The sequence below is a fragment of the Gossypium hirsutum genome, chromosome A02 (genome assembly GCF_007990345.1).
Source record: "Gossypium hirsutum isolate 1008001.06 chromosome A02, Gossypium_hirsutum_v2.1, whole genome shotgun sequence".
Taxonomy (NCBI): Eukaryota; Viridiplantae; Streptophyta; class Magnoliopsida; order Malvales; family Malvaceae; genus Gossypium; species Gossypium hirsutum.
The window spans coordinates 1,868,646-1,896,226 of NC_053425.1; the positions used below are offsets into that span (position 1 = coordinate 1,868,646).

Consider the following 27,581-nt stretch of genomic DNA (forward strand, 5'->3'; position numbering starts at 1 on the left):
TCCCAAAATTTTTAGAATAATTTAATTAAAATATTCCAAAAATTTTAAAAATAAAATAAAATATTCCAAAAATTTTGAGCTTGGCCACCTTTAAGGTTAGCCCTTGGCAGAAGGTCATTTACTTTAACCCTACCAGACTCAATGTTTTGTCGGTAAAAATTTAAGTCAATGGAAATATCTTTGAACCATGAATTTGCTTACACGAGGGAGGAACGTACCGAATGGGGCACGACTAGTGCATGCGTTAATGGTGTCAACGTAGAAAACGGAGAGTAACCTCGTCAGAGCTAAAAAATTTCTTTGAACGTAACCTTCAATTAGATCCACTCCAGTTTCCCCCCGACTATAATTATCGACTTATTGATCCAACAAAATCTTCATTAACAACAGGTGGTCGGAGAAATTAAGAGAGAATGGACACTAGCTTGGTATTTTACTTCATCCTGCAGCTTTCGTGGCTAATCCGAGCAGCCAATTCTGATTGTCATGAGACATGTGGGAATGTTGCAATTCCGTTGCCATTTGGAATCAAAACTGGTTGCTATAACAATTCGTGGTTTAGAGTCACTTGCAACCAAACCGTTAATGGGCCAAAACCTTTCATCAGTCGCATCAATCTGGAGTTACTTGGTAAATTTCAACCGGTTGAAAACGCCGTATCCGTCAACAATCCGGTAAGTTACATAAATTGCGGTGATAAAGGAAACAATGGTACCACAGCTTCTTCAAGCGTGGACCTTACAGACAGTCCATTTTTCTTCTCAACTGAATACAACGTATTCGGGTCAGTAGGTTGCAGCAATATTGTATATCTCAATAATCAAGCTGCTGATGTAACCAGTGTCTGCCTACAACGAAGATGTGGCGACCTGATTTCTAAATTAGGTGGCTGCCATGCCAGTATTTCTGATTATAATCTTGTTTCCTATACAACAAATATTACAGATATAGAGTTCTCTAATCCTAGGAGCAATAGATGTACATCTGCTTTCATATTTGATTCTAGTCGGTTGAAATCATCAGATGTAGATCCTCAATTTCCCTACAATATAAGTATTAATACGACGCATGTTCCTGCAACGCTGATGTGGTATTCCGTCCTATGCAATTCGGAAGGTCAGCACTTACTATCATCTTGTCGCTAATGACTTCTCCGTTTATTAAAAATGTTATATATTAATTGGTGCTTTTGTTTTCGCTATGCAGCTGCGATATGCCAAAAATTAAAACCAGCTGAAAATCCACCTCCTCCAGTTCAATCACCAACTATACCTTTAAATTACAAGTATGGATGCATTGAAAGATGTGGGAATATTGGTATTCCATTCCCATTCGGAATTGAAGTGGGATGTTACATGAATAACTGGTTCAGAGTAACTTGCAAAGAAACAATTGATGGGTCAAGGCCTTTCATAAGCAGCATCAATCTGCAATTATTGGATGTGTCATTTTCCGAAGGCATAGTTCTCGTTAACAATTCGGTAGTTTATATCAATTGTCTCAGAGAAACTAATGTGGTTGGTGTCAACCTAACAGGCACCCCCTTTCTATTCTCACATGTCTTCAACAGATTTGTGTCTGTAGGTTGCGATAGTTTGGCGGCTTTTCTTCGTAGTCCAACGGATGATTATCCTATTGGTTGGTGTGCGCAACCACATTGTAACAACATGACTTCCGAAGCTATGTGCTCTGCAGATATTCCTCCGAATCTCAGTTCCTTTGCTGCAAAAGTGACACAGATTTATCCTAGTATTGAAAACAATAGATTATGTGGATCTGCTTTCATTGTTGATCAACGTTACCCTGATTCACTAGAGAGAATAATTCCAAACCGCAATGACACAAGTAAGCAGGCTCGGTCATACTTCCCCACAACACTGCTATGGGGCAGACATAAACGTGGGCTGTGTAAGTTGAGAGAAGGTTCAAACATCACGTGTCGCTCTGATGGTGCATACTGTTGGGCAAGCTTGAGCGAAACACATCTATGTGTTTGCCACTTGGATTCCTATGGTGATTCTGATGATGTATGCCAAGGTATTGTATTAATCATATGTTTTTGCACTTGACCTTTCCAAATAACATGCACAGATCTAACTCAATTTTATTCATTTTTTAAATGACAGAATTAGGCGAATGTGACTATTTAAAATATAAATACTGTCATATGCTTTGTTTGAATACTCAAGGAAACAATTGTGTTCCTCCTCATGTCCAGCCGGATATGAATACATATGCAAACCCATAAGTCCAAGTATCATGACAAAAGACCCTAAAAGATCTCAAATTTTGCCCATTATCGTAGGTATGCATTAAATTTACTTTCTTTTTACCAATTTGTTTTCGTTTAGTTAATGGTAATTCACTTATTGGCAGAAAGTAAGAATCATATTAATATACCTATATATATATATGCTTTGTGTTTTTATATATTTACTCTATATTGCAGTAATAAATAATGTCTTTCATACAATACAGGTTGCGGAGCTAGTATTGGGACAATATTTGTGCTACTTGGTGCATGGCAATCGCACAAACTTCTGCAAAGAAGAAACAATACCAAGCTGAAGCAGAAATACTTTAAAAGAAACGGAGGCTTACTACTGCAACAACAATTGTCCAACAATGAAGGTAAGGTTGAGAAAATTAAAGTTTTTACTTCAAAGGAGTTGGAAAAGGCGACGGATTATTATAACGAGAATCTGTTGGAGCTAAGTGCAACAAATAGCAAGGTTCAACAAAAAGCTTGCCGAGCAAGAATCGAGACTTGCGGCAGAAACAAAGAAGAAAAATGAAATAAATTTTAAGCAAAGCTAAAATAGAGAGTATATGGATGAAATCTTGATTGAATTCATTCATTTTTTTAAAATGGCATAAAGCCTATTTATACAAGCTTACAACTTGACAACTTAGTTGGAATACAACTAAGTTTCATCATTACATCCACTTAAAATAAATCACCACCTACTACCACTAACAAACTTAGTTGGAATACAACTAAGTTTCATCATTACATCCACTTAAAATAAATCACCACCGACTACCACTAACAAACTTAGTTGGAATACAACTAAGTTACATCATTACATCCAAATAATAATAATAATAATAATAATAATAATAATAAAACATGTGATTGCTACATGCTAACCATTGCTTCAATACTCCTCCTTGGTTTGCATGGAGCAAACACCTAGCTTCCTTCTTAGACATTCGAACCTTGTGACATTAAGGGCTTTAGTCAAAATGTCTGCAAGTTGATCCTCAGAATTACAATGGATCAGCTTCACTTCCTGAGCTTGCTCCATTTCTCGAACAACATGCAACTTGATGCTGAAATGCTTTGTTCTTCCATGGAACACTGGATTTTTAGCAATTGCAACTGAAGATTGGTTGTCACAGAAGATCTCAGTAGCTTCCTTTTGATGCACTTTCAAATCAGCTAAGATTTTCCTTAGCCAAATGGCTTCGTTGACAGCACTTGCAGCTGCCACATATTCTGCTTCAGCAGTAGATTGAGCCACCAGACTTTGCTTCTTCGAGCTCCAGCAAAACATGGCTGAACCAAGGTTGAAAGCATACCCTGAGGTGCTTTTCATGTCATCTATCGAGCCAGCCCAGTCACTATCAGTGTAGCCAACCAGCTTCAGATTTCCTTCCTTACTGTACCTTAAACCATAGCTCAAAGTGCCTTTGACATATCTAAGCACTCTCTTAGCAGCTTGTAAATGCTTTTTATTGCAACAATGCAAGAACCTTGAGAGCAATCTTACAGCATACATTATGTCTGGTCTAGTGGCAGTTAAATATAACAGACAACCAACTAGACTTCTGTAGGTTGTTTCACAAACCTTCTCAAAATCACCTTGGCTCGATAGTTTTTCTCCAACAGCAACAAGTGTTTTAGTTGCTTTACTGTTTTGCATGGAGAACTTGGTCAGAATCTTTGTGGCAAAGTTTCTCTGACTTAGAAATATCCCATTTTGTGCTTGAGTCACCTCCATTCCAAGGAAATAAGACATTTCCCCTAGATCAGACATTTCAAATACTTCTTGCATCTTGGTCTTGAAATCGACCAGCACTGCTCGATCTCCTCCTGTCACCAGCAGGTCATCAACATATAGGGATACAATGAGCTGTGTTTGTGTCCCTTGCTTCTTGACATACAGTGTTGGCTCACTCTTGCTTCGATCGAATCCCAAATTAGTCAAGTAGCCATTGATTCTGCTGTACCAGGCCCTTGGAGCCTGTTTTAAACCATATAGGGCCTTCTTCAGTTTGTAGACCATATGCTCTCTGCCAGCTATCTCAAACCCTTGTGGTTGTTCAACATAGATCTCTTCATCTAAGAAACCATTCAGAAAGGCTGATTTCACATCGAGTTGATGGATCTTCCACTCGAGCTGTGCTGCTAAGGCAATCAGTAATCTGATGGTGTCTAGCCTGGCCACTGGTGCAAAGGTCTCCAAGTAGTCCAGGCCATACCTCTGACTGAACCCCTTGACAACTAGCCTTGCTTTCAGTTTGTTCAAGGTACCATCAGCATTTTGCTTGGCTTTGTACACCCATTTCACCCCAATTATCTTCCTTTTGACTGGCCTTTCAACTAATTCCCAGGTCTGGTTCTTCTCAATCATGCTAATCTCCTCAGCCATTGCCTGCTTCCACTCTTGCTGAGCTTCAGCCTCTTCAAAATTGCTTGGTTCAGCTATGGCTACATGAGCTCTTTCATAAATCTCAGTCAATGGTCTTGTTCCTCTAACTGGTTCATCATCAATGTCCATTTCAGGAACATTTTGATCTGGCTCAGCTTGATCTGCTGCAAGTCCTTCTGAAACTTCTTCAGGTTCATGTTTTTCCCAGTTCCAACATGACTTTTCATCAAATACCACATCCCTACTGACTGACACTTTCTTTGTTGAAGGATCCAAGATCCTATAACCCTTCTTAACAGTGCTGTAGCCCACCAAAATACTAGGTCGAGCCCTTTCAGACAATTTGTCCCTTTTGACAGCAGGTACATGAGCATAACAGATGCATCCAAAGACCTTCAGATGAGCCAATGATGGCTTGAATCCAAACCAGGCTTCGAATGGAGTCTTCTGATCCAAGGCCTTGGTTGGAAGCCTATTTTGAATGTAGTTTGCAGTGTTAACTGCCTCTGCCCATAGTGCTTTAAGCAGATTCTTCTGAATCATCAAGCACCTGGTCATATCCATCAAACTCCTATTCTTCCTTTCACTTACACCATTTTGCTGAGGTGTATATGTGTTGGTAAGTTGATGTTTGATGCCTGCCTTATCACAGAAGGCTTGGAACTGAGCTGAGGTGTACTCAGTCCCATTATCAGACCTTATGGACTTCAGCTTGCAACCTATTTCAGTCTCAGCAGCAATCTTGAACTTCCAAAACACTGAGGCTGCCTCTGATTTCTGTTTTAGGAAGTAAAGCCAGCAATATCTTGAAAAATCATCAATGAACAGTATGAAGTACCTGTTTCCACTTAATGACTCAGTCCTCATAGGGCCACACACATCAGTGTGCACCAGTTGGAGTTTTTCAGAGGCTCTCCAGGCTTGATTCGAGGGAAATGGGAGTCTGGCCTGCTTTCCTAGCTGACACACTTCACACACATCATCATGATCCACTGAGTTGATGAAGTTTTCAGCCAAGTCCTCTCTGACCATTCGAGCCATCGATCTGAAGTTGGCATGTCCCAGTCTTTGATGCCAAAGCTTGGATTCATCTGATGTGACTGTGTAGGCAATGTCTGACTCCCTGGTCCAGTCAACTACAAAGCTCTTATTAGCCATAGGAACTGCCATCAGCTTGGATCCACTTGGATCATTGATTTGGCATTGGTTGTCTTTGAACACAACAGAATAACCTTTCTCCAGCAACTGAGCTATGCTGAGCAGGTTTCTGTCAATTTCAGGCACCAAAAGCACATTTGAAATCACTTTGGCACCTGTGGGGGTGCATATCAGCACATCACCCTTGCCTTCAGCTTGAATAAAATGTCCATTTCCTATCTTGACTTTAGTTCTGCAGCTTCTGTCTAAAGACTTGAAGATTGCAGCATCAGGTGTCATGTGGTTGGTGCATCCACTGTCTAGAAGCCAACCAGATGAGAACCTTTCTTGAGCAGCTGAGCATAACACAGCAAAGACTTGCTCCTCTTGGTCACTGTCCTCCTTAGCTACTCGAGCCTCAGCTTTCTTCTGTTGAAACTGACTCTGCCTTGATTTGGCCTTGCTCTTGCAGACTCTCTCAACATGACCCTTCTTTTTACAATGCTGACATACAGCATCTGGATTGAACCAGCATTTTTCTTTTGGATGACCAGCCCTTCTGCAGTGCTTGCAAGTCTGACCCTCTTTTCTTGCAACATCAGTCCTTGGCTTGTCTCTCCAGGCCTTCTTGCCTTTGTAGGCAGTGTTTGTTATTGCCTGAAAGGCACCTTCTTGATGCTCCTCCAGTCTGCTTGCTCTTTTTTGCTCTTGAGCATATAAAGCATTGATCAACTCTGTCAGGGAGATGGTGTACAGGTCCCTTAAGTCCTCGAGAGATGAGATTTTTGCCTCATACCTCTCGGGCAGAGTTGCAATAACCTTCTCCACTATCCTAGCTTCCTTGAGCTGCTCTCCAAGGAGCCTTATGCTGTTAACCACAGCCATAATCCTGTCAGAGTACTGCTTGATAGTTTCTTCTTCCTTCATCTTCAAATTCTCGAAATCTCTCCTTAAGTTCAGCAACTGTTGCTGCCTTGTCCTCTCTGTCCCTTGAAACTCCTCTTGCAACTTGTCCCAGGCTTGTTTTGGTGATTCACAGGCCATAATCCTTGTGAAAATCACATCTGACACTGAGTTCTGGATGCAAGACATGGCTTTGTGCCTCTTGGTCCTCTCATCAGCATGCTGCCTGATTTGAGCCACTGTTGGATTGCCTCTAAGTGGCTCTGGTTCAACATCTGAGTTGACTACCTCCCACAGATCGAAAGCTTGTAGGTAGGTCTTCATTTTAACCACCCATATGTGGTAGCCTTCTCCATTGAAGACTTGAGGTGCAGCTGGTGAAAAGCTTGATGAAGCCATGAATTTGTATAACAGATCCCTTAAGAAATAGGCTCTTGATACCAATTGTTGGAGCTAAGTGCAACAAATAGCAAGGTTCAACAAAAAGCTTGCCGAGCAAGAATCGAGACTTGCGACAGAAACAAAGAAGAAAAATGAAATAAATTTTAAGCAAAGCTAAAATAGAGAGTATATGGATGAAATCTTGATTGAATTCATTCATTTTTTTAAAATGGCATAAAGCCTATTTATACAAGCTTACAACTTGACAACTTAGTTGGAATACAACTAAGTTTCATCATTACATCCACTTAAAATAAATCACCACCTACTACCACTAACAAACTTAGTTGGAATACAACTAAGTTTCATCATTACATCCACTTAAAATAAATCACCACCTACTACCACTAACAAACTTAGTTGGAATACAACTAAGTTACATCATTACATCCAAATAATAATAATAATAATAATAATAAAACATGTGATTGCTACATGCTAACCATTGCTTCAATAGAATCGAATTCTTGGTCAAGACGGTCAAGGGACTGTTTATAAAGGAATTTTGACAGATGGCAACATTGTGGCTATTAAAAAGTCTAAATTGGTTGAAGAGAAGGTATTAGATCATAAGAAGCTTAAACAGTTCATTAATGAGGTGATAAATTTATCACAAATTAACCATAGAAATGTGGTTAAGCTTTTAGGATGTTGCCTAGAGACCAAAATCCCTTTGTTGGTGTATCAGTTCATCCCGAATGGGACACTATATGACCTCCTACATAGGCCAAATGAAGAGTTCCCATTGACTTGGGAAATACGTTTACGAATTGCAATTGAAATTGCAAATGCTTTATCCTACTTGCATTCGGCTGCTTCTGTCCCTATTTATCATCGAGACATCAAATCTAGCAACATACTATTGGATGATAAATACAAAGCAAAAGTGTCGGATTTCGGAACTTCAATATCAATTGCGCTTGAGCAAACTCATGTAACCACTCGAGTACAAGGAACTTTCGGATATTTGGATCCAGAATATTTTCGATCAAACCAATTCACAGAAAAGAGTGATGTGTATAGTTTTGGAGTTGTTCTTGTTGAACTTATAACAGGACAAAAACCCATCTCCTCAAGCGAATCAGAGGAAGTGGTGAGAAGCTTGGCAAACTTTTTTCTACTCTCAATGGAGGAGAATGCCTTACTCAACGTTGTTGATCCATTGGTAATGAATGCTAATGCAAAAGAAGAAATTGTAGCGGTGGCTAAGCTAGCAAAAAGATGCTTGAATCTCAATGGAAAGAAAAGACCTACAATGAAACAAGTTGCAATGGAACTAGAACAGATCAGATCGTTGGAGGAAGCTAATGTCACTGAACAAAGTACCTATGAAGATTCTGATATAGATGACATGACCGAAGCTTCGGATATTGCTTCTTGTTCAACGTCTAGTTCAATTATAAACGATAGTGTAACTTATCACAGTGTGACACTTTGAACTGCAAGTAAAGATCGCAACCCAATAAGCGTCGAGAGAAAACAGAAAGCAAGGCAAAGAAAGTGGAGTCCTTGAGGAGGAACCTGTCACGTTAATGACGTTGGATGTCTCACCCAATCAAGAAAAGACTATGCACTCTCATGCAAAGGGGCAGCTCTCGAGTATCTCGCGAAATGGACAATTTCAAGTATAAGGAAAGCGGTATAACCATCTCTTAAAAGATTTATTTTACCTCTGAATCACTGTTCTTTCTTTTTTGGGTCTCATCATCTAATTTATTCTTACAGACTTGAGCATTGAAAAACGTCCCAAAACATAAACTTCAATGCAATTCACCTTGTGTTTGCAAGCCCCAAGCTGCCCAGATTCAACATGTAAATAGACTAGTATTTTACTCTCTTTTTTTTAACTTATATTTAAATATGAGATTGATTTATATTTCTCAATATTTATTTGTTTTAAAAGTTGTTATTTTATTTTTGAAATTTATATTTAATATAAAGTACGGGGAGGTCAACTCTTTTTGATAAAAATTCCGAAATATTTTCATTGAGAGCTGACAAACCTTTTAATAGGTTGATATTGTCCTTAATCAAAGATTTGACCTTCCGACTTTGCGAAGAGTCCAATTGATTGAAGAGACTAGTTCACATAGCAAAAGTGCATTTTCCAATCAAAATCGTGCGTGACGCAGAGTTACTTGCCAAGTAAATGTGACCTATATCAAGTGGTGGCATAAATCCTCACATTTACTTGGCAAGTGATTGTGTGCCACGCACAATCTTATGAGACGCTTATGTTATGTGAATCTGTCACCTCAAACATATGTGCTCTCCACAAAGTCAAAAAACAAAACCTAATTGAAGATAATATAAACCCATTAAGTGGTCCATCGACTCTCAATAAATGACACTTTGAAAACTTCTCCGAAAAAAGTTGACCTCCCCTCAACAATAAATTTTTTCTATATATTCAAGGTATCCTCCAAGTCTGTTTTACCGTCCATAGAGACCAATTCAAGGTATCCTCCAAGTCCCTCCTAACAATGTCATCTATGGTTCAAACCCAAGTCTCCCCTTGAAAATATAATGTGTCTTACTATTACACCCAACACTTGTTGGTAACAAAAATCAAATTATAATATAAGGGAAATATCCAATTATGCTAGTGTAAAATTTTCCGTAACTTAAGATTGTTACAAGACTAATAGTATAAAAGGTTAAGAAATAGTGTAAAATCACTTAAGTTTTATACCGGTATAAACGGATCTCTGCACTAAATTCTTTATTTTTTTTGGGTAAACTAAATCTTTTAATTTTTAAACAAAATAAACACCAAGAATGTGGATCAATGTTTATGATATAAACTATTAGCACATATAGATTAGAGTATGTGCTCCACTCCTATAACTTTTTGTACAAAATAAACATTAAAGTGGAAAACAAGATTACAAGTTTTAAAAAAAATTTATAAAAACTGGATAAATAACCTGAAATGATAAACAGCAGTCGCAGTGAAAATTAGAATCAAGGAACACGTTCCAGTACTCGCTGTAAAGCCTTTTTGATACCTTCTTGATCAAGGGATGTTGCCAGTTGAATCTCCTGAACCTGAACTCGAAATAAAATCTAAATTAAACACGAAAAAGCTCGACACAAAAAAACCGAAATGATCACATGACGGATTTACCTGTCTTCCCGCACGAGCTAGGAGGGTGAACATATTGTCACTAGGTGGTACCTGCGACCAGATGATCGAACAATTAACGATGTTATATTATCTGGACTTTCGTTTTTCTTAAAGTATACATGTATCGATCAAGAACAGAGTAACTTACATTTGAAAGCCAAAGCTGCAAATCTTGAGAGACTACCCGTTTTTCGAACCCTTGTCGACTAATTCGCACATCATTTATACTGGTTAAGAACATGAATATTACAGAAATGAAACAACATTAATGAAGATTTTGATTTTGTAAAAAACAACCCAATTAAGGTTACGAAAGCATACCCGTCTTCCTGCAAAAGCTCTTTAAATATTGCGTCAAGCCCCGGAAGCGGTTCAATGGTACTACTATTGCTTGTAGTCAAGGAATCAGAATCAGCCGAACCTTCCTGAGAAGTTTAAATCCATTTATTCTCAATGGAATTGAAACTAAAATTCAAGTTGAAGATCATCAATTATAGGTTCAAATCACGAACCTGAGGGATCACTTTATCCAATGTTTCCAACAGTGGATCTTCCTCCAACTGTTTGATCGATAGAGTTAACCTCGACTTGCCCCTGCATAAAATCGCAACAATAACATATTCGAAGTATCCTTGGAATATCGTATTCTCTCATACACATGTCCGAATGTTCATTCGATAATGTAGTTAACACTAGAAGCTGAGCAAACTCACCGATCAATATTAACAAGCTTCACTCTAACATCATCCCCCTCAGTCAAGATGTCTCGAACATCTTGAACTAAATCCCAAGAAACCTCGGAGACATGAACAAGTCCGGTGAGATGATAAAGTCCTGCATCGAAATTATACAATAATAAAGTTCACAAAATGCAGAAATGGAATGGAAAAACTAGAGCTATACAAATCAAAGACCGAAAATACCATCTGGGAAGCGTAAGTGAACAAAGGCACCATAATCCTCAACGGAACCGACCTTTCCTTCAAAAACATCGCCTACATTAATTTGTGTAAAAAACTTTGTCCATACAGCTTCCTTTTCCGAGAATATTAATTTCCTGCTCTCTTCTTCTGCTTGGATTACCTAAAGTAATTAGATGAAGTACTTGAATTACTAAAATCGAAGGGATGTTTTATGAAATGAAAGAAGAACATTAACATTGCAAAGGTTAAAATTGAAATAAAAGACATAAAGTCATTACCTTCACTGAAAGAATTGAACCAACCAAACCTTTGGCAATCTGATGGATAGTTTTGTTGGGTTCTACATCATATGTTGTCATAAAAAAATGGTAATAGATTAGGTTTCACTGCTATCATAAAATGGACTGAAAATATAAAAAAAAAAGAAAATCTTGAGATATTCTTTGCATTTAAGTCCGTGCAGAAAGGCTAAGAAGGCAAAAGGACTGGAAATTACTTTATTTCATAGAAATTCAATCTTAAATCTATGCCAAGGTATAAAAGGTATTTGAACCTCGAGTTTAATTCAGTTAATTCATGTAATCACTCTTACAAGGAAACAGTGAGTGGGATTTGAGCCCCTTCCCTATCCTAGATTGGGGCCTCATTTGTACAAACAAAAGATTTAATACTATAGAATCAAACTAATACAAAGCACGATAAATAAAGAATTAAAAAAAAACAAGACAAAACTCACACGTGACATATGCATGCACATGACGAGACTCGAATCTAAGTACTTAAAACCAACAAGCATACAAATCACATGTTCAATTAAAGCATACAAATCAGTCTACTAAAACATCCCACCATATGATATTTTACTAGAAAGTAAGAACAAGCATTTCTCAATTCCATAATCCACATTTGCAAGTATGCAATTTACCCTTTTCCTATGTTACTTAACCTACATTCAAAATGTCAAAAAGACTGGGAAATTTGAGACATCAAATTTCAAAATACATAACCAAATTGAGAGCAAATCAACAATAAAAACAGTACCTTTACAAGAATGTGAAGGACTCAATTGAGGAAAAGGAAGGAAACCCACAAGAGAATAAAAGCGAACCAGCAAACCACCACCATTAAATCCTTCAACTCTACCTCCATAGATGAACCCACTGTGCAAATATGCCCTAGCTGCCTTCCAATCAGCAGACCTCTAGTTCTTTGCAGGAACTAAGTATTAGATTGTATATACAAAGTATTAAAGCACTGAACTTGAACAACCAAAAAAATACATCCCCCATTATCATAAGTTGAATAAAAATGAAAAACTCATTAAAGAAAAGGGGAAAAACAAAACACACCCGTGCTGGTGCTGGTGCTGGTTTAATCTCATCAGTGGATACAGAGTTGTCAAGAATAGCAGTAACAGCAGCTTCAGCTTGTTGGGAGTTATCAGTCTTGGGATTAGCTGAAGCAGATGAAGCAGAGACTTTAAGATTATATAATGATGACGATGAAGGCTTTTTGAGAAGGGAAGGTTTGGAGTATAAAGTGGAGAGCTTTGTGTGGTTTAAGAAACAAGATAATGAGGAAACATCGGGATTGAAGAGCTGGGAAAGGAAAGAAACTGAGCCAAGTGTTGCAGTGGATACAGGCATTGTGGGAAAAAGGTGGTAAGGGAAATATGGGTTGGAGAAGAAGATTGGATGATGATTTTTGTATATTTGATTCAAGTTGGGAAGGTGTGTCTGGTCAGTTTTTAGAAAGCTATGTGTCATTCCTATGCCCACACATCTATTTACCTCTCAAAATCTATTTGTTTTTACCATTGGTCCCCCCTCTTTGATCATGCCATGTTTGGCTACCTCAATTCCCATTGCACCATTCATTGTACTTGTTACTGGTTTTGATATGACTTGAATTTTTTGCCCTTTTAATAAGGTTTTACTTGTTCGTTTAATTCGTACATGTTTATAATCTTTGAATATTTGAATAAAATTAAATTTTAAAATTTTTAATATTATTCAACCTTAAATTTTGAGTTTAATTTGACTTGTTTTTAAAATATTTATTTATTTTAAACTTAAAATTACACTAAAATATTTTTAAAAATTAATAAACTCGAAATGATATAGAAAAATAGACATATTTAAAGGTTAAGATATTTATCTAACTCCAAAGGTTTGTCGGAAAATTAAAAGAATTTAGGCATAAATATTAAGCCCGAAAAATATGTTTGGGCAACAAATTTTAATTCCATCTAAAATATAGGTAAAGATCAAAGTTTAAACCTAGATCAGTTTATTTTCTAAGTTTATAATATATTATATTATATTAATTTTATATATTATGTAATTTATACGTTGTCATGTGTAATCATTGAATTGATCATCACTGCCACGTCAACACAAACTAACGGTATTAGTATTAAAGTATTAACAAGGAGACGGAATATAAATTCAAGTACTACTCTTATAGCTCGATTGGCATGTGCATTATTGTCAATATAGGAGAACGTGAATTTAAGTGCACTAAAGTGCATTATCCTCTTATTTATAGGTTGGAGAGAGATTATAGGTAGACATAATGTCTAGAACGACTTATAGCTCCTCCCCAACTCATAAATAGGAGGATAATATCTTTCAGCACACTCGAACCGACGTACTTCTACATTGACAATAATATTCGTATCAATCGAGCTAAAACTCAATCAATAAATATTAATAGATTCTAAAATTAAAAAAACAATGTGCATTGATGCTAAATTGATTAGGCTTTATAAGATTTGGTTGGCAAGGTAAATTGGTAATGGTTAAGACGTGGGGAGGTTTGTTCTCTTTCAATCTCATTCAATTCTAAAGTGAATGCTTTGCTTGGATTTTATAGCGACGCGCGTCTCAACGGCCATTTTTTCTCCCATCCGTTACAATTTTCTCAAGGAAAGCTTTATTTTCCCCCACGCGCTTCATCTTTCCACTTGCGGTGCCCATTAATGTTTGATCATTTTCTATTCTTCAAATCTATATATGCCATAAATTATTATATTCATACAAACATTAAGAAACAAAAATTGTGGAGATTTTTCATTTTCATTTAAATATTTTTATATTTTTAGAAAATTTACGAATTGTTCTTATATTTAATTTACAGCACATTTTTATTTTTAATAGAACTTTTAATAATAAAATTAGCATTTAATATTTATTTCTTTTGTTATTTTAATCTTCATCCTTCAAATTTTAGTCTATTTTTTCTTTGAACAAATAGTTAATTAAATTGTTACTGACATAACAGTTTAAATTAAAATTCACGTGTACTTCATTACTAATGTAGATAATTGAAATTTTTATTAATTTTATGTATTTTTTTGAATTTTTATTAAGTATACACAAATTGTTACGTGAGTTATTACATCGCTACCATTAAAATTTTTGCATTTCAATCAATTTTTCTACCCAAAGAGAAATAATTCAACTAAATTTTGAAGGTTGAGGATTGAAGTGTTCCAAAAAAAATAATAGGGCCATAATGACAAAGAAAAGTAAACCATTCAGGATAAACAGTCTCATTTAAAATATGAACAATTTAACATAATTTTAAGTGTATTAATCATTGGACTTACATTTTTAAATCTAAAAATAAATAAAAATTAATATTCAATAAATAAAAATAAGTATTCAATTTTAAAATGTATAAATGTACTAACAAGTATTAATGTGATGGAAAAATTGAAAATTATAAAAAGAGTTATATTTTCAAAATTAAAAAAAAAACCATAACAAGCGCGTGGGCTTAGTAATTAACTCCCCATTACAGAACCAGGTCCACCGTTGGTGTCTGCAACTTTCTCCTCTTCCTTCTTCCCTCCCCTGTTTACTTTTACGTTAAATCCTATTTCATTCATTTTCCCACCACCCAAACAATCCCAAAGAGAAAAAAAGGAACCACCCATAGCCAGAAAACAAGCCAAAAAAAATGTCAGACGATGAAACAGTGGAAGAGTACTTATTCAAAATAGTGATAATAGGAGATTCAGCCGTCGGTAAATCCAACCTCCTTTCTCGATTCGCACGAAACGAGTTCAACGCTCACTCCAAAGCAACCATTGGAGTTGAGTTTCAAACCCAGAGCGTTGAAATCGATGGAAAAGAAGTTAAAGCTCAGATTTGGGACACTGCGGGCCAAGAACGTTTCCGGGCTGTAACATCGGCTTATTACAGGGGTGCTTTCGGTGCTTTGTTGGTTTATGATATTAGCCGAAGAGCTACGTTCCATAACGTTGCTCGGTGGCTTGATGAACTTAACTGTAAGTGCTTCTTCTTTCTTCTTCTTGCTCTTGTTCTGGTTTTTGGGTTACTGAGAAAGCTCTTTTTTTTTCTTGTTGGTTTTATGCTCGGAATTGCATGGTTGGAATTCCGACCTCTTGAAACAATAGTATCTGATTTTCATTTGTTTGCTTTCCTGTTGAAGTACAGTCAGAAAAACAAGGGTAATAATGCATTTAGAATCTTATCTCAATTGAGATAAATATTATTGTCAATGGATATGAATTCTGAAATATAGTATATTCTTGAGTAGAAGTTATAAATAATTTTAAATATTATATTAAAAAAATAAATATAATCAGAATTTATAATAAAATTATTTTAAAAAAATAATAAATATTGTATACTATATTCGTTTCTATCATGTACCAGGTAAAGTTTGAGTCAAGTTAAAAGTACGGTTCTAAATATTAATATTGAATTTTGTACTGGTGTATTTTTTTTCGATTAAAATGTCACAGAGAAAAATAAAATTATAAAAAAATCAAATTACACGGTGTATAAATGTTGATGATTAATTTTTTTGAAATCAACATTAAATTGATATAATGTATAAATATTGAGGATTAAAATTGCTATTATGTTAATTTAAAAACTATTTTTTGTTAGTCATTTAATAATTGGTGATAAAAAGAAGGAGATAAAATCGAATAGTTCAGTGACTATTTTGTAATTTTTCATAATTGAGTGGCATAAAAAATACCAATAATTAGATGAATATTTACCCAATTTTTTATTTGTAACCTTTGTAATTTTATTGCTACTGATAACATATGCCATGCTTCTTTTAGATTTTATACGTTATTTCACATTGTTTATCACGAATCAAAATTTGCAGCACATTCGGATACAACAGTGGCAAGGATGCTGGTAGGGAACAAATGCGATTTGGAAAACACACGGGAAGTGAGCTTAGACGAAGGTAAAAGCTTGGCAGAATCCGAAGGGTTGTTCTTCATCGAGACGTCTGCGCTCGATTCGACCAATGTCTGGACTGCGTTCGAGATCGTTATCCGAGAGATCTATAACAATGTGAGCCGAAAGGTTTTGAGTTCGGATTCGTACAAAGCCGAGTTAAGTGTCAACAGGGTAAGCCTAGTGAATGATGATGAGTTGAAGCAATCTAAGACCAAGTACGCATGTTGTTCTTCATAGTTTTATGTTTCTTTCCATTGCAATATCAAAAGGGTTTTCTAAGTGTTAACATTAATGGGAGACAACATTAATGGCAAACAATACAAAGTGGTGCAAGTTTAGCACCCTAAAGTTGACTTTGAAAAAGTGGCATGGGATAATTTTTTTTTGGTCCTTGAGATAATGGGCTATTTATTGTTTGGTCCTTAAACCTCAACTATAAATAGGCCTTCTCATTTCTCATTTCAATTCATCCCAACCAATCTTTCTCTCTTAGTTTTCTCTCTTCTCCCATTTGAGAATTCTTAAGGAATTCTATTTGTTTGTAATACTTTGGAGATAGTAAAGTTATCATCTGGTGTTAGTGCCCGAGGACGTAGGTATAATTTACCGAACCTCGTTAAATCTCTTGTGTTCTTTCTTGTCCTATTTTTCTTTCAATATTTGAGGGTATAATAGTAGTATTTAATTGTGCTATTAAATTACTATAGAAGGGATATTCTGTCTAAGGAAAGACTTGGTATTTAAGAGATCCATGTGATCCACCTCTCTTCCCTGGGAATTGAACTTTGTGTGATTTTTTAGTACAATAATTTACACGCTTCCGACCCTATTGGAACAACAAGTGGTATCAGAGCCGAATGTTAATCGTAGTATGCTCTGTGGTTGCAGTTTGAACTGATCTTCCACATCAGAAAAGATTTCCTTAGGTATATTGAAAGATTATGGAGAAAACGGTCGGTGTAGGAGCTTCAACATCGTCCATGTGGACAAGACCGACAATTGCAAATGCAAGATTGGCCGTGGAGATCTTTGATGGCACGGGCCATTTTGGTATGTGGCAAAGTGAGGTTCTAGATGCCCTTTTTCAGCAGGGTCTAGACATTGCCATTGATGAAGAGAAACCAGATGATGTACAGGAGAAAGATTGAAAGGCGATCAATCGGTTGGCATGTGGCACAATTCGATCATGCCTTTCTCGAGAGCAGAGGTATGCTTTTTCAAAGGAGACTTCTGCAAATAAGTTGTGGGTGGCACTTGAAGAAAAATTTTTGAAGAAAAACAGTCAAAATAAGCTCCACTTGAAGAAAAGACTGTTTCGCTTCACATACGTCCCAAGTACCACAATGAATGATCACATCACCAAATATAATCAGTTAGTCACTGATTTGCTGAATATGGATGAGACATTCAAAGATGAAGATTTGGCTTTGATGCTGTTGGGGTCACTTCCTGAGGAGTTTGAGTTCCTAGAAACTACTCTACTTCATGGCAGGAGTGATATATCTCTGAGCGAAGTCTGTGCGGCCTTGTACAGTTATGAACAGAGAAAGAAGGACAAACAGAAAACTCAATCAGATATACAGAAGCTTTAGTAGTCCGAGGTCGTTCATACACTCGGAAGAAAACTCAAAAGGGGAGATCAAAGTCAAAGTCCAGACTCGGGAAAGATGAATGTGCTTTTTGTCATGAGAAAGGCCACTGGAAGAAAAATTGTCCAAAGCTGAAGAATAAGGGAAAAGCTGCTGTAGATGCTTGTGTTGCTAAGCATGATACTAGTGACTCTGAACTATCATTGGTTGCATCATCATCATCGTTCCATTCAGATGAGTGGATATTGGATTCGGGTTGTACCTATCATATGTCCCCTAACCGGGAGTGGTTCTCTGATTTAGTAGAACTAAATGGAGGAGTTGTTTATATGGGCAATGACAATGCCTGTAAAACTGTTGGGATAGGTTCAATCCAATTAAAGAATAAAGATGGATCAACCAGAGTTCTGACTGATGTTCGGTACGTGCCCAGTTTGAAGAAAAATCTCATCTCATTGGGAGCCTTGGAATCCAATGGTTCAGTTGTTACTATGAGAGATGGGGTTTTGAAAGTGACATCTGGCGCACTTGTGATATTGAAGGGCATCAGGAAAAATAACTTGTATTACTACCAAGGTAGTACAGTTATTGGAGCAGTCGCTGCAGCTTCCGGCAACAAAGAATTGGACTCAATACAGTTGTGGCATATGAAGTTGGGACATGCCAGCGAAAAATCCTTGCAAATTCTGGCAAAGCAAGGATTGTTGAAAGGTGCAAAGGCTTGCAAATTAAAATTTTGCGAGCATTGTGTTCTGGGAAAGCAAAAGAGAGTGAAATTCGGTACTGCTATCCATAATACAAAAGGTATTTTAGAATATGTTCACTCAGATGTGTGGGGGCCTTCCAAGACACCTTCATTGGGAGGAAAACACTACTTTGTTACTTTTGTTGATGACTTTTCCAGAAGAGTTTGGGTGTATACCATGAGAACTAAGGATGAAGTGCTTAGAGTTTTTCTTAAATGGAAAACTATGATCGAAAACCAGACTGGCAAGAAAATCAAGTGGCTTAGGACGGACAATGGAGGGGAATATAAAAGTGATCCGTTCTTCGATGTGTGCCAAGAGTATGGTATTGTTCGACACTTCACAGTTAGGGATACACCACAGCAGAATGGATTGGCAGAGCGTATGAATCGAACATTGCTGGAGAAAGTTCGATGTATGTTGTCCAATGCTGGGTTGGGCAAGCAATTTTGGGCTGAGGCTGTGACATACGCTGGCCATCTTGTTAATCGTTTGCCATCATCTGCATTAGAAAGAAAAACTCCTATGGAGGTATGGTCTGGAAAACTGGCTACAGATTATGATTCCTTACATGTGTTTGGAACCACTGCATATTACCATGTGAAGGAGTCAAAGTTAGATCCGAGGGCAAAGAAAGCTCTCTTTATGGGAATCACTTCTGGAGTGAAGGGATTTCGTCTTTGGTGCTTAAGCACAAAGAAAATGATCTGTAGCAGAGATGTTACCTTTGATGAATCTGCCACATTGAAAAAGGTAGCAGATAAAGATATTCAGACGAGCAATACTTCACAGCAGGTGGAGTGTACTCCAAAATAGGTGGAGTTTGAGCAGATGGGGATTTGCCCAGTTAATAAGTCTAATTCTCCAGCCACAATGGAGGAATTAGAGGTTGAAGAGGTTCTGACCCAAGAACCACTAAGTACACCAGAACCAGTTGCAGTTGCAAGGCCACGGAGAGAAATTCGTAAACCTGCTCGATTTACTGATATGGTGGCCTATGCCCTTCCCGTTGTTGATGATATTTCTATCACTTATCAAGAAGCAATGCAAAGCTTAGAAAGTGATAAATGGAAAAGCACCATGGATGAAGAAATGCAGTCTCTCCGGAAGAACAATACTTGGGAGTTGGCGCAATTACCGAAAGGTAAAAGGGCAATCGGATGCAAGTGGGTATTCGTAAAGAAAGATGGATCTCCTAGCAAGAAGGATATTCGCTACAAGGTAAGATTGGTAGCTAAAGGCTACGCTCAGAAGGAGGGAATTGACTACAATGATGTATTTTCCCCTGTTGTGAAGCATTCCTCCATTAGAATTTTGTTGGCCTTGGTAGCACAGTTGAATTTGGAGCTAGCTCAACTTGATGTTAAGACGGCTTTCTTACATGGTGAGTTAGAAGAGGAGATCTATATGACTCAGCCAGAAGGATACACAGATGCTGGTGGTAGAAATTGGGTTTGTAAGCTGAACAAATCGCTATATGGATTGAAGCAATCCCCGAGGCAGTGGTACAAGCGATTTGATAGCTTTATGAGAAGGCAGAAGTACACAAGAAGCAAATATGACAATTGTGTGTATTTGCAGAAGCTGCATGACGGATCTTTCATTTATCTACTCTTGTATGTTGATGATATGTTAATCGCTTCGAAGAGCCAAAAAGAGATAGATAAGCTGAAGGCTCAGTTGAATCAAGAGTTCGAGATGAAAGATCTAGGTGAGGCCAAGAAGATTCTCGGCATGGAGATAAGTAAAGATAGACAGAGAGGCAAGCTTTGTTTGAATCAGAAGCAATATCTGAAAAAGGTATTACAATGTTTTGGTGTAAATGAAAACACAAAACATGTAAGTACCCCACTTGCTTCTCATTTGAAACTTAGTGCTCAATTATCTCCGAAAACTGAAGAAGAAAGAGAATATATGGCGAAAGTCCCATATGCTAATGCAGTTGGGAGTTTGATGTATGCGATGGTGTGTACGAGGCCTGACATTTCACAAGCTGTTGGAGTTGTGAGCAGGTATATGCATGATCCTGGAAAAGGACATTGGCAAGCTGTGAAATGGATTCTACGGTATCTTCGAAAAACCGTAGATGTTGGTTTAATTTTTGAACAGGATGAAGCACTTGGTCAGTTTGTAGTTGGATATGTTGATTCCGACTTTGCTGGTGATTTAGATAAACATCGTTCAACTACGGGGTATCTGTTTACTCTTGCGAAAGCCCCAGTGAGTTGGAAGTCTACCTTACAGTCTACAGTAGTTGTGTCTACTACAGAGGCAGAATATATGGCAGTTACAGAAGCTGTTAAGGAGGCTATTTGGCTTAATGGATTGTTGAAAGACTTAGGAGTTGTTCAAAGTCACATAAGTTTATATTGTGACAGTCAGAGCACTATTCATTTAGCGAAAAATCAAGTCTATCATTCAAGAACCAAGCATATCGACGTAAGATATCACTTTGTGCGGAAAGTCTTTGAAAAAGGAAAAATTCTACTTCAGAAGATTCCGACAGCAGATAATCCCGCAGATATGATGACCAAGGTGGTAACAACAATCAAGTTTAATCATTGTTTGAACTTGATTAACACCCTGAGAATTTGAGCACCTTCAGGTGTATGGCGCTCGAGAGTGCATTTGTAAGCACTACAAAAGATAGCTTTATCGAATTTGGGGAGTTGAAGGAAGTGTGTGAAGATGTGATTATCCTAATCAAATCTTCAAGGTGGAGATTGTTAACATTAATGGGAGACAACATTAATGGCAAACAATACAAAGTGGTGCAAGTTTAGCACCCTAAAGTTGACTTTGAAAAAGTGGTATGGGATAATTTTTTTTTGGTCCTTGAGATAATGGGCTATTTATTGTTTGGTCCTTAAACCTCAACTATAAATAGGCCTTCTCATTTCTCATTTCAATTCATCCCAACCAATCTTTCTCTCTTAGTTTTCTCTCTTCTCCCATTTGAGAATTCTTAAGGAATTCTATTTGTTTGTAATACTTTGGAGATAGTAAAGTTATCATCTGGTGTTAGTGCCCGAGGACGTAGGTATAATTTACCGAACCTCGTTAAATCTCTTGTGTTCTTTCTTGTCCTATTTTTCTTTCAATATTTGAGGGTATAATAGTAGTATTTAATTGTGCTATTAAATTACTATAGAAGGGATATTCTGTCTAAGGAAAGACTTGGTATTTAAGAGATCCATGTGATCCACCTCTCTTCCCTGGGAATTGAACTTTGTGTGATTTTTTAGTACAATAATTTACACGCTTCCGACCCTATTGGAACAACACTAAGATTACTGTCTTTTTGCCTTGCATTAACCTTGTTATATAATGAATTTTGAAAACTTTTGGTTTTGAATAACTAAAAGTATCATGGAGGCCCTGTTCAAGAGTCAAATTATATTTTGCTCCTTCTACTTAAAAAATAGATAAATTAGTTCTTATATGTTAGATCAAAAGAGCAAATTGGTCTTTTTTGTTAAAAATTTCATACATTTGTACTCTTAAAAATTGGTGTGGCTGACAGAATAATCAAACAGTGGCGTGTGTAAATTATATATTCTGAGGGGACCGGAATTAAATTATATATTTTTATGATAGTAAAAATGTAATTTCATCATTTTAATAACCTATATTTTTATAATTTTTAGAGCATTAAATCAAATTTTTATTATTTTGGGGGCCAAAGTATAATTTACCATTATTAATTTAAAATTTTATAAATTATAAATAGTCCAAAATAACCTTTTTTTCCATTTTAGGGGGATTGGGGCCTTGTCAACCTCCCTAAATCAGCCCCTAGGCACGTGGCATGCCACGTACACCACAGGCTGATGTACAAAGCTCAGTTTTTAACAGAAAAATGGATAGGTTTTTTAACAGAAAGTCCATATTGCTCTTTGATCTAATATACAATTACCAATCTACTTAATTTTTAAATAGAGGTGACAAAATGTAATCTAACTTTTAATATAGATGCTTCCATTATACTTTTACTGCAACAAAACCTAATATAACTGAACAAAGGTATGAGGACCATATATTCATAAAATTAATTACTTTCTTACGTGTAAGGAACATCCACTGTCAAGATTATTTTTAAATTTTTATGTTTTTTTATATTTAAAAAACTTTTATATGTTGCATCTTTGGATAAATATTAAATTTATATAAAAATTTTAATTTAATATATAATTCGATATATAAATTTTGAGTTAGTGTAATTATACACATTAAATTTGAATTATGGATCATATATATACATAAACTTTTAACTTTGATTCAAATTGTACATATTTTAAAAAAATGAATACATACATTTATTTTTATATTATTGTACGCATTTATTTTTATACATATAGTATATTAACGTAAAATGGTAGTAATTCGATAATAATGTTAGTGATTTGTAAATATTAAATCCAATTAAAATTCTAATATTAAATCCAATTAAAATTCTATGTATAAAATTACATAAAATCAAACAATAAAATCAAACTTTATATATGACATTGCATGTTGAATCAAAGTTTATGTATAATTTTAATATTTATCCCTATTTAATTTGTTTTTAGATTAAATGAACTTTCTTTATTGAGTTTGTTATATTTTACATACTCACAAATTGAACGAAAATGAGGTAAAGGGTACATTGAAAATTTATGCATTAGGATATAGTTAATAAATCATATCAATGGTTTTTACCTAAATATCAAATCTGCTCATATAAAATTATTTTTAGACGGTATGATGGATAATCACATTTATATTATACTTAAATAGTAACAATTAGTGTGAGGTGTAATGGTACAATACTGTTAAGAGGGATAGTTACGAATCTTGAACATAGATCATAAAATGGAGATGAAGTATATAAAAAAAAATTAACAAATTAGCCGATTGAGTTTTAACTCGATTGACATGGGCATTGTTATCAATACAGGAGGACATGGATTTGAGTGCGTTGAAGCGCATTATTCTCTTATTTATGAGTTGAAGAGGGGTTATGAATAATTTTAGACATTATTTTTAAAAAAAATTAATGTAATCAAAATTTATAATAAAATTATTAAAGAAAAAAGTCGACAAATTATGTTGTGTGGCTCTCTCAGGTGGTTTGCACTTGTTTTGAGTGTTGAGATGCTACATGGGCAGAGGCCTATGCTGTTCGAATGGGCTTGACTTTGCTTAAGAGATGGACTTCATTAATATTATTATTGAGACTGAATTTATTTTTGTTGTTTCTAGATTCTCAAATGTTAATCTAGGCTTAACACATTTGTGTCTTTTTGTTAATGAGGTTAGCTCTTTACAAGATCATATATGTTTTTATAATTAAATTTTAAAAATTATTAATCAAGTAGTAATTTGAGTTAACTTTTATAAGACTACCATGACCATAAGCAACAATGAGAAAAGTGTCCAATGCTACCATGGTTGTAAGGTAAGGGTTAGATATATCTTGGTAGCACACATTCTCTTTAATTATTCACATTTTAAATATTACCACTTTTTCGTAAGCTTGCAAGAAATTATCTCCATTAATTGAGGTACTCTTACTTCATGAATCCACAATTTTCTCTACAAAGTTGGGAAACAAAACCTTGACACAGGGACAATACCTTCTGTTCAGGGATCTGTCAGCTCCCAAGTAGAAGACACTTTAAAAACTTTTTCCAAATAAGAATCCAACCTTTCTTCAGGGCTGATGTATTGAGACTTTAAAGACATAAGTTTGAATCTCACTCTCTAAAAATTATATATGAATTAATTAATTAATTAATTAAATTTAATTCTATTATTCAATTCAATGCTTATAATAGTTAATTTTGATTAAAACTATGAATACAGTGAATTGTAATGAGAGATTAAAAAACCCAAACTCAATAAATTCCAGCTTGACCCAATAAGATTCTTTTTTTCTCACTTTTGAGTTCAGTTTTGGGATTATACTAATCAATAATTAATTAAAGTAAATGGGCTGCTATTTTGGATTCAAATTTTTTAAAGCTTGAATTTTTATTCTTATTTTTCAAAAGAAGAAATCTGTAGAATTGGGTATATCTTAAGGATTAAGTCGAATTCAATTTTAAGCTACTTAAATTAAATTAAATTTGAAATCATATTAAAATTCAGACCAATGTGGTAATAATCTGTTCTGTCTGGTCTAGTGGTCCCAAACGAATATTCTGATGGAAAGTGCAAACCAACCTCTTTTTCACTTTAATCATCATCATTAGGCTTGGATTACTACAAATTAAACAGCTACTTAATCCACGTCTTTTTTTAAATTTTAAATTTAATGAATAAAGCTTCCTTTTAATATTGGACAAAAGAAAAGTTGTCTAAGGGTTGTAGCATTCCAAGGCCAAATCAACTAATTACGTGATTAAAGTCAAAATCCCTAATTAATTAAGATCTCCCATTGTTTATATTATCATGGTAGCTTTAAACACAAGATAATTATAAACATTTAAGATTAATATACTATTTGGTACCTATATTTAACTTCAAATTCAATTTGGTACTTTTGTTCTTTTTTTCCTAATTTGGCACTTAAATTTGGCTTCCATATTCAATTTGGTACCTTAACTAAACAACATCATGTGGCCTAATAAATATTTGATGCGTGCGCTCTAGTAAAAAAGACATAGGTACTTAATTGAGATAAAAAAATCAAATACCAAATTGAATATTAAAATCAAACTTAAGTACTTATATGAGACAATATGTGTGCATGTGTGTATCAACGAGATCTTGGTAGTATTGGTAAAGGATGAGATTGTGAGATCTTACCACTCAAATTATTTTGTGTTTAAATTTTACCATGTGGAAATTCTGTCTAGATTTATTTTGGTCTAAATTTGGATATAATCTAATTTTCAATCAATTGTGCATTTTATATTAAGTTGATTCTAGTTTTAATTGATCAAATATTTATTACTTGTAAATTTTACTCATAAACTCAAAAAAAAATGAAAATAAATTTAAATCAATATAATATAAAAAAAGGATATAAACACATCAAAATTTATATAGCATAACATATTAAATTTTTATATAATTATAATCATGTCTAAATATGCTCTCGGTCCATGTATTAATTCAAACATTTAAAATTTGGTCCATTTTTTCTTTTCAATCAATAATTGAAATACAATCAAAGGGCTTCTGTCAAACTAAATTATGTGAGATTTTTAAATTATAAAAAAATGTTCATATAAAATAAAAAAATTTGAATTTGTAATTTAAAATACTTTAGCACTATTTTATAGGAATATAGTGAAATTTTATATTTGCTTACATGATTTTCACACAATTTTAAATTAATGATGTCAGCATATTTTTATTTAATCTTTTTATATATTTCAATTTAACGATGATATTATCGATTAAATAATTAAATCGAATAATAATAGATTAAAAGTTTTAAATTAAAAAATACTTTTTTTTTAGAATAAGTTCTATTGTTGTAATATTATTTTTTGAAGTGTTACGAGTATAAAATAATCAAAATATAATATAATATATGTCCGAATAAGTATAAGTATTAAATTATTACAACACAAATAAATTGTTCGAGTAACTATAAAGTAAAATCAAACTATTATAACACAAACGGACTAAGAACCAATACAATTCAAACTAAAGCCGATGAATTGAACTAAAATCCACACATGAGTAGAATCAAACTATTCCAATGTTAAAGAATTAAGAACTAACAATCCAGACTAAAGTTGATGAATTGGATTAATTGGACTAAAACCCGCACATAGTAACTGCTCATGATAGGACTTGAAGACCCACACATATAATTAGGTATGGTGAGTCATGAATCTAGACTAAAATTCACAAATGGCAATCACATAGGGCTAAGCAAAAAAAAATTGGAAACCAACCCAAATTGAAGTGTTTGGACTGTTTATAAAAAGCAAGTTTAAAAATCACGTTTACTTGAAATCGAACCAAATTCTATTTTTATTTAATATATAATTAAAATTATTTATTTATGATATGAAAATAAATCTTTTATATTTAAAATAGTGAAAATAATTTAAAAATTTTAGATAAATTATTATTTTTTAGAAATATTTATGATTTTAAATTTTTGTCAAATAATATTAAAAAACTATAAAAATAAATTTTTTTTAATTATCTCATTATTGGTTCTGATCATATTTGTTATTTTTTTATAAAATGACTAGAATCAGAGGCGAATCTAAGGGGGCTAGCAGTGCCCGACCCCTTAAAATAAAAAATTACTATTTAAGCCCTCAAAATTTTTTAAAAATTTAAATTAGTAAAAGTAAAATTATATTTTGACACCCTAAAATTATAAAAATTTAATTTAATTCTTTAAAAATTATAAAAATATAGATTATAAAAAATTAAAATTCCATTCGGCCCCTCTAAAAAATTGTTCTGACTTTGCCCTTAACTAGAACTATACATAAATAATAATACATTTTAATACACTCAAATTTACGTCTTCTAATAATAACAACATTTATATAAAATGAATGTAATAAAAGCTAATAATAACAAAAATACAAACACGTACATATACATCGATTATCGAAACTAATTTGTATGGATTACTGAGAGCCGCAAAAGCAAAGATCAAAAGTCGGTGAACACTGAACGAGGAATATGGATCAATTACCATACAAATAAGTTAAAACTTTTCTCTAGCTAGTTATTATTATAATAATTATTTTTTTGGTCTTGATGCCTAACTAAGGGATACGTTACAACTTTTCATTTTTTTATATTTAAATTATACCTCAACATGTTTTGGAGAAAATAGAGTAGATAGATAATGATTGTTTATGT

The 27,581-nt window shown here is 34.6% G+C and overlaps 3 protein-coding genes across 3 annotated transcripts; 2 read left to right on the forward strand and 1 right to left on the reverse strand.

The window, feature by feature from the left end:
• Nucleotides 1–312: 312 nt before the first annotated feature.
• Nucleotides 313–9,798, forward strand: LOC107927329 (wall-associated receptor kinase-like 1). The gene is made up of 4 exons (XM_041091644.1): nucleotides 313–1,116; nucleotides 1,207–2,037; nucleotides 2,479–2,697; nucleotides 7,592–9,798. The coding sequence occupies exons 1-4, from the start codon at nucleotides 414–416 to the stop codon at nucleotides 8,572–8,574; spliced, it is 2,736 nt and encodes a 911-aa protein (XP_040947578.1). The 5' UTR covers nucleotides 313–413; the 3' UTR covers nucleotides 8,575–9,798.
• A 119-nt stretch (nucleotides 9,799–9,917) lies between these two features.
• Nucleotides 9,918–12,961, reverse strand: LOC107927328 (30S ribosomal protein S1). The gene is made up of 10 exons (XM_016858392.2): nucleotides 12,536–12,961; nucleotides 12,228–12,387; nucleotides 11,465–11,526; nucleotides 11,187–11,346; nucleotides 10,977–11,097; nucleotides 10,776–10,857; nucleotides 10,585–10,688; nucleotides 10,412–10,490; nucleotides 10,264–10,314; nucleotides 9,918–10,184 (listed from the first exon to the last, which is right to left on the reverse strand). The coding sequence occupies exons 1-10, from the start codon at nucleotides 12,950–12,952 to the stop codon at nucleotides 10,101–10,103; spliced, it is 1,320 nt and encodes a 439-aa protein (XP_016713881.2). The 5' UTR covers nucleotides 12,953–12,961; the 3' UTR covers nucleotides 9,918–10,100.
• Nucleotides 12,962–14,917: 1,956 nt separating this feature from the next.
• LOC107927345 (ras-related protein RABA5e) lies at nucleotides 14,918–16,696 on the forward strand. Its single transcript, XM_016858409.2, has 2 exons — nucleotides 14,918–15,480; nucleotides 16,338–16,696. Exons 1-2 carry the CDS (start codon nucleotides 15,150–15,152, stop codon nucleotides 16,652–16,654), a joined length of 648 nt encoding a protein of 215 aa, XP_016713898.1. The 5' UTR covers nucleotides 14,918–15,149; the 3' UTR covers nucleotides 16,655–16,696.
• Nucleotides 16,697–27,581: the final 10,885 nt, after the last annotated feature.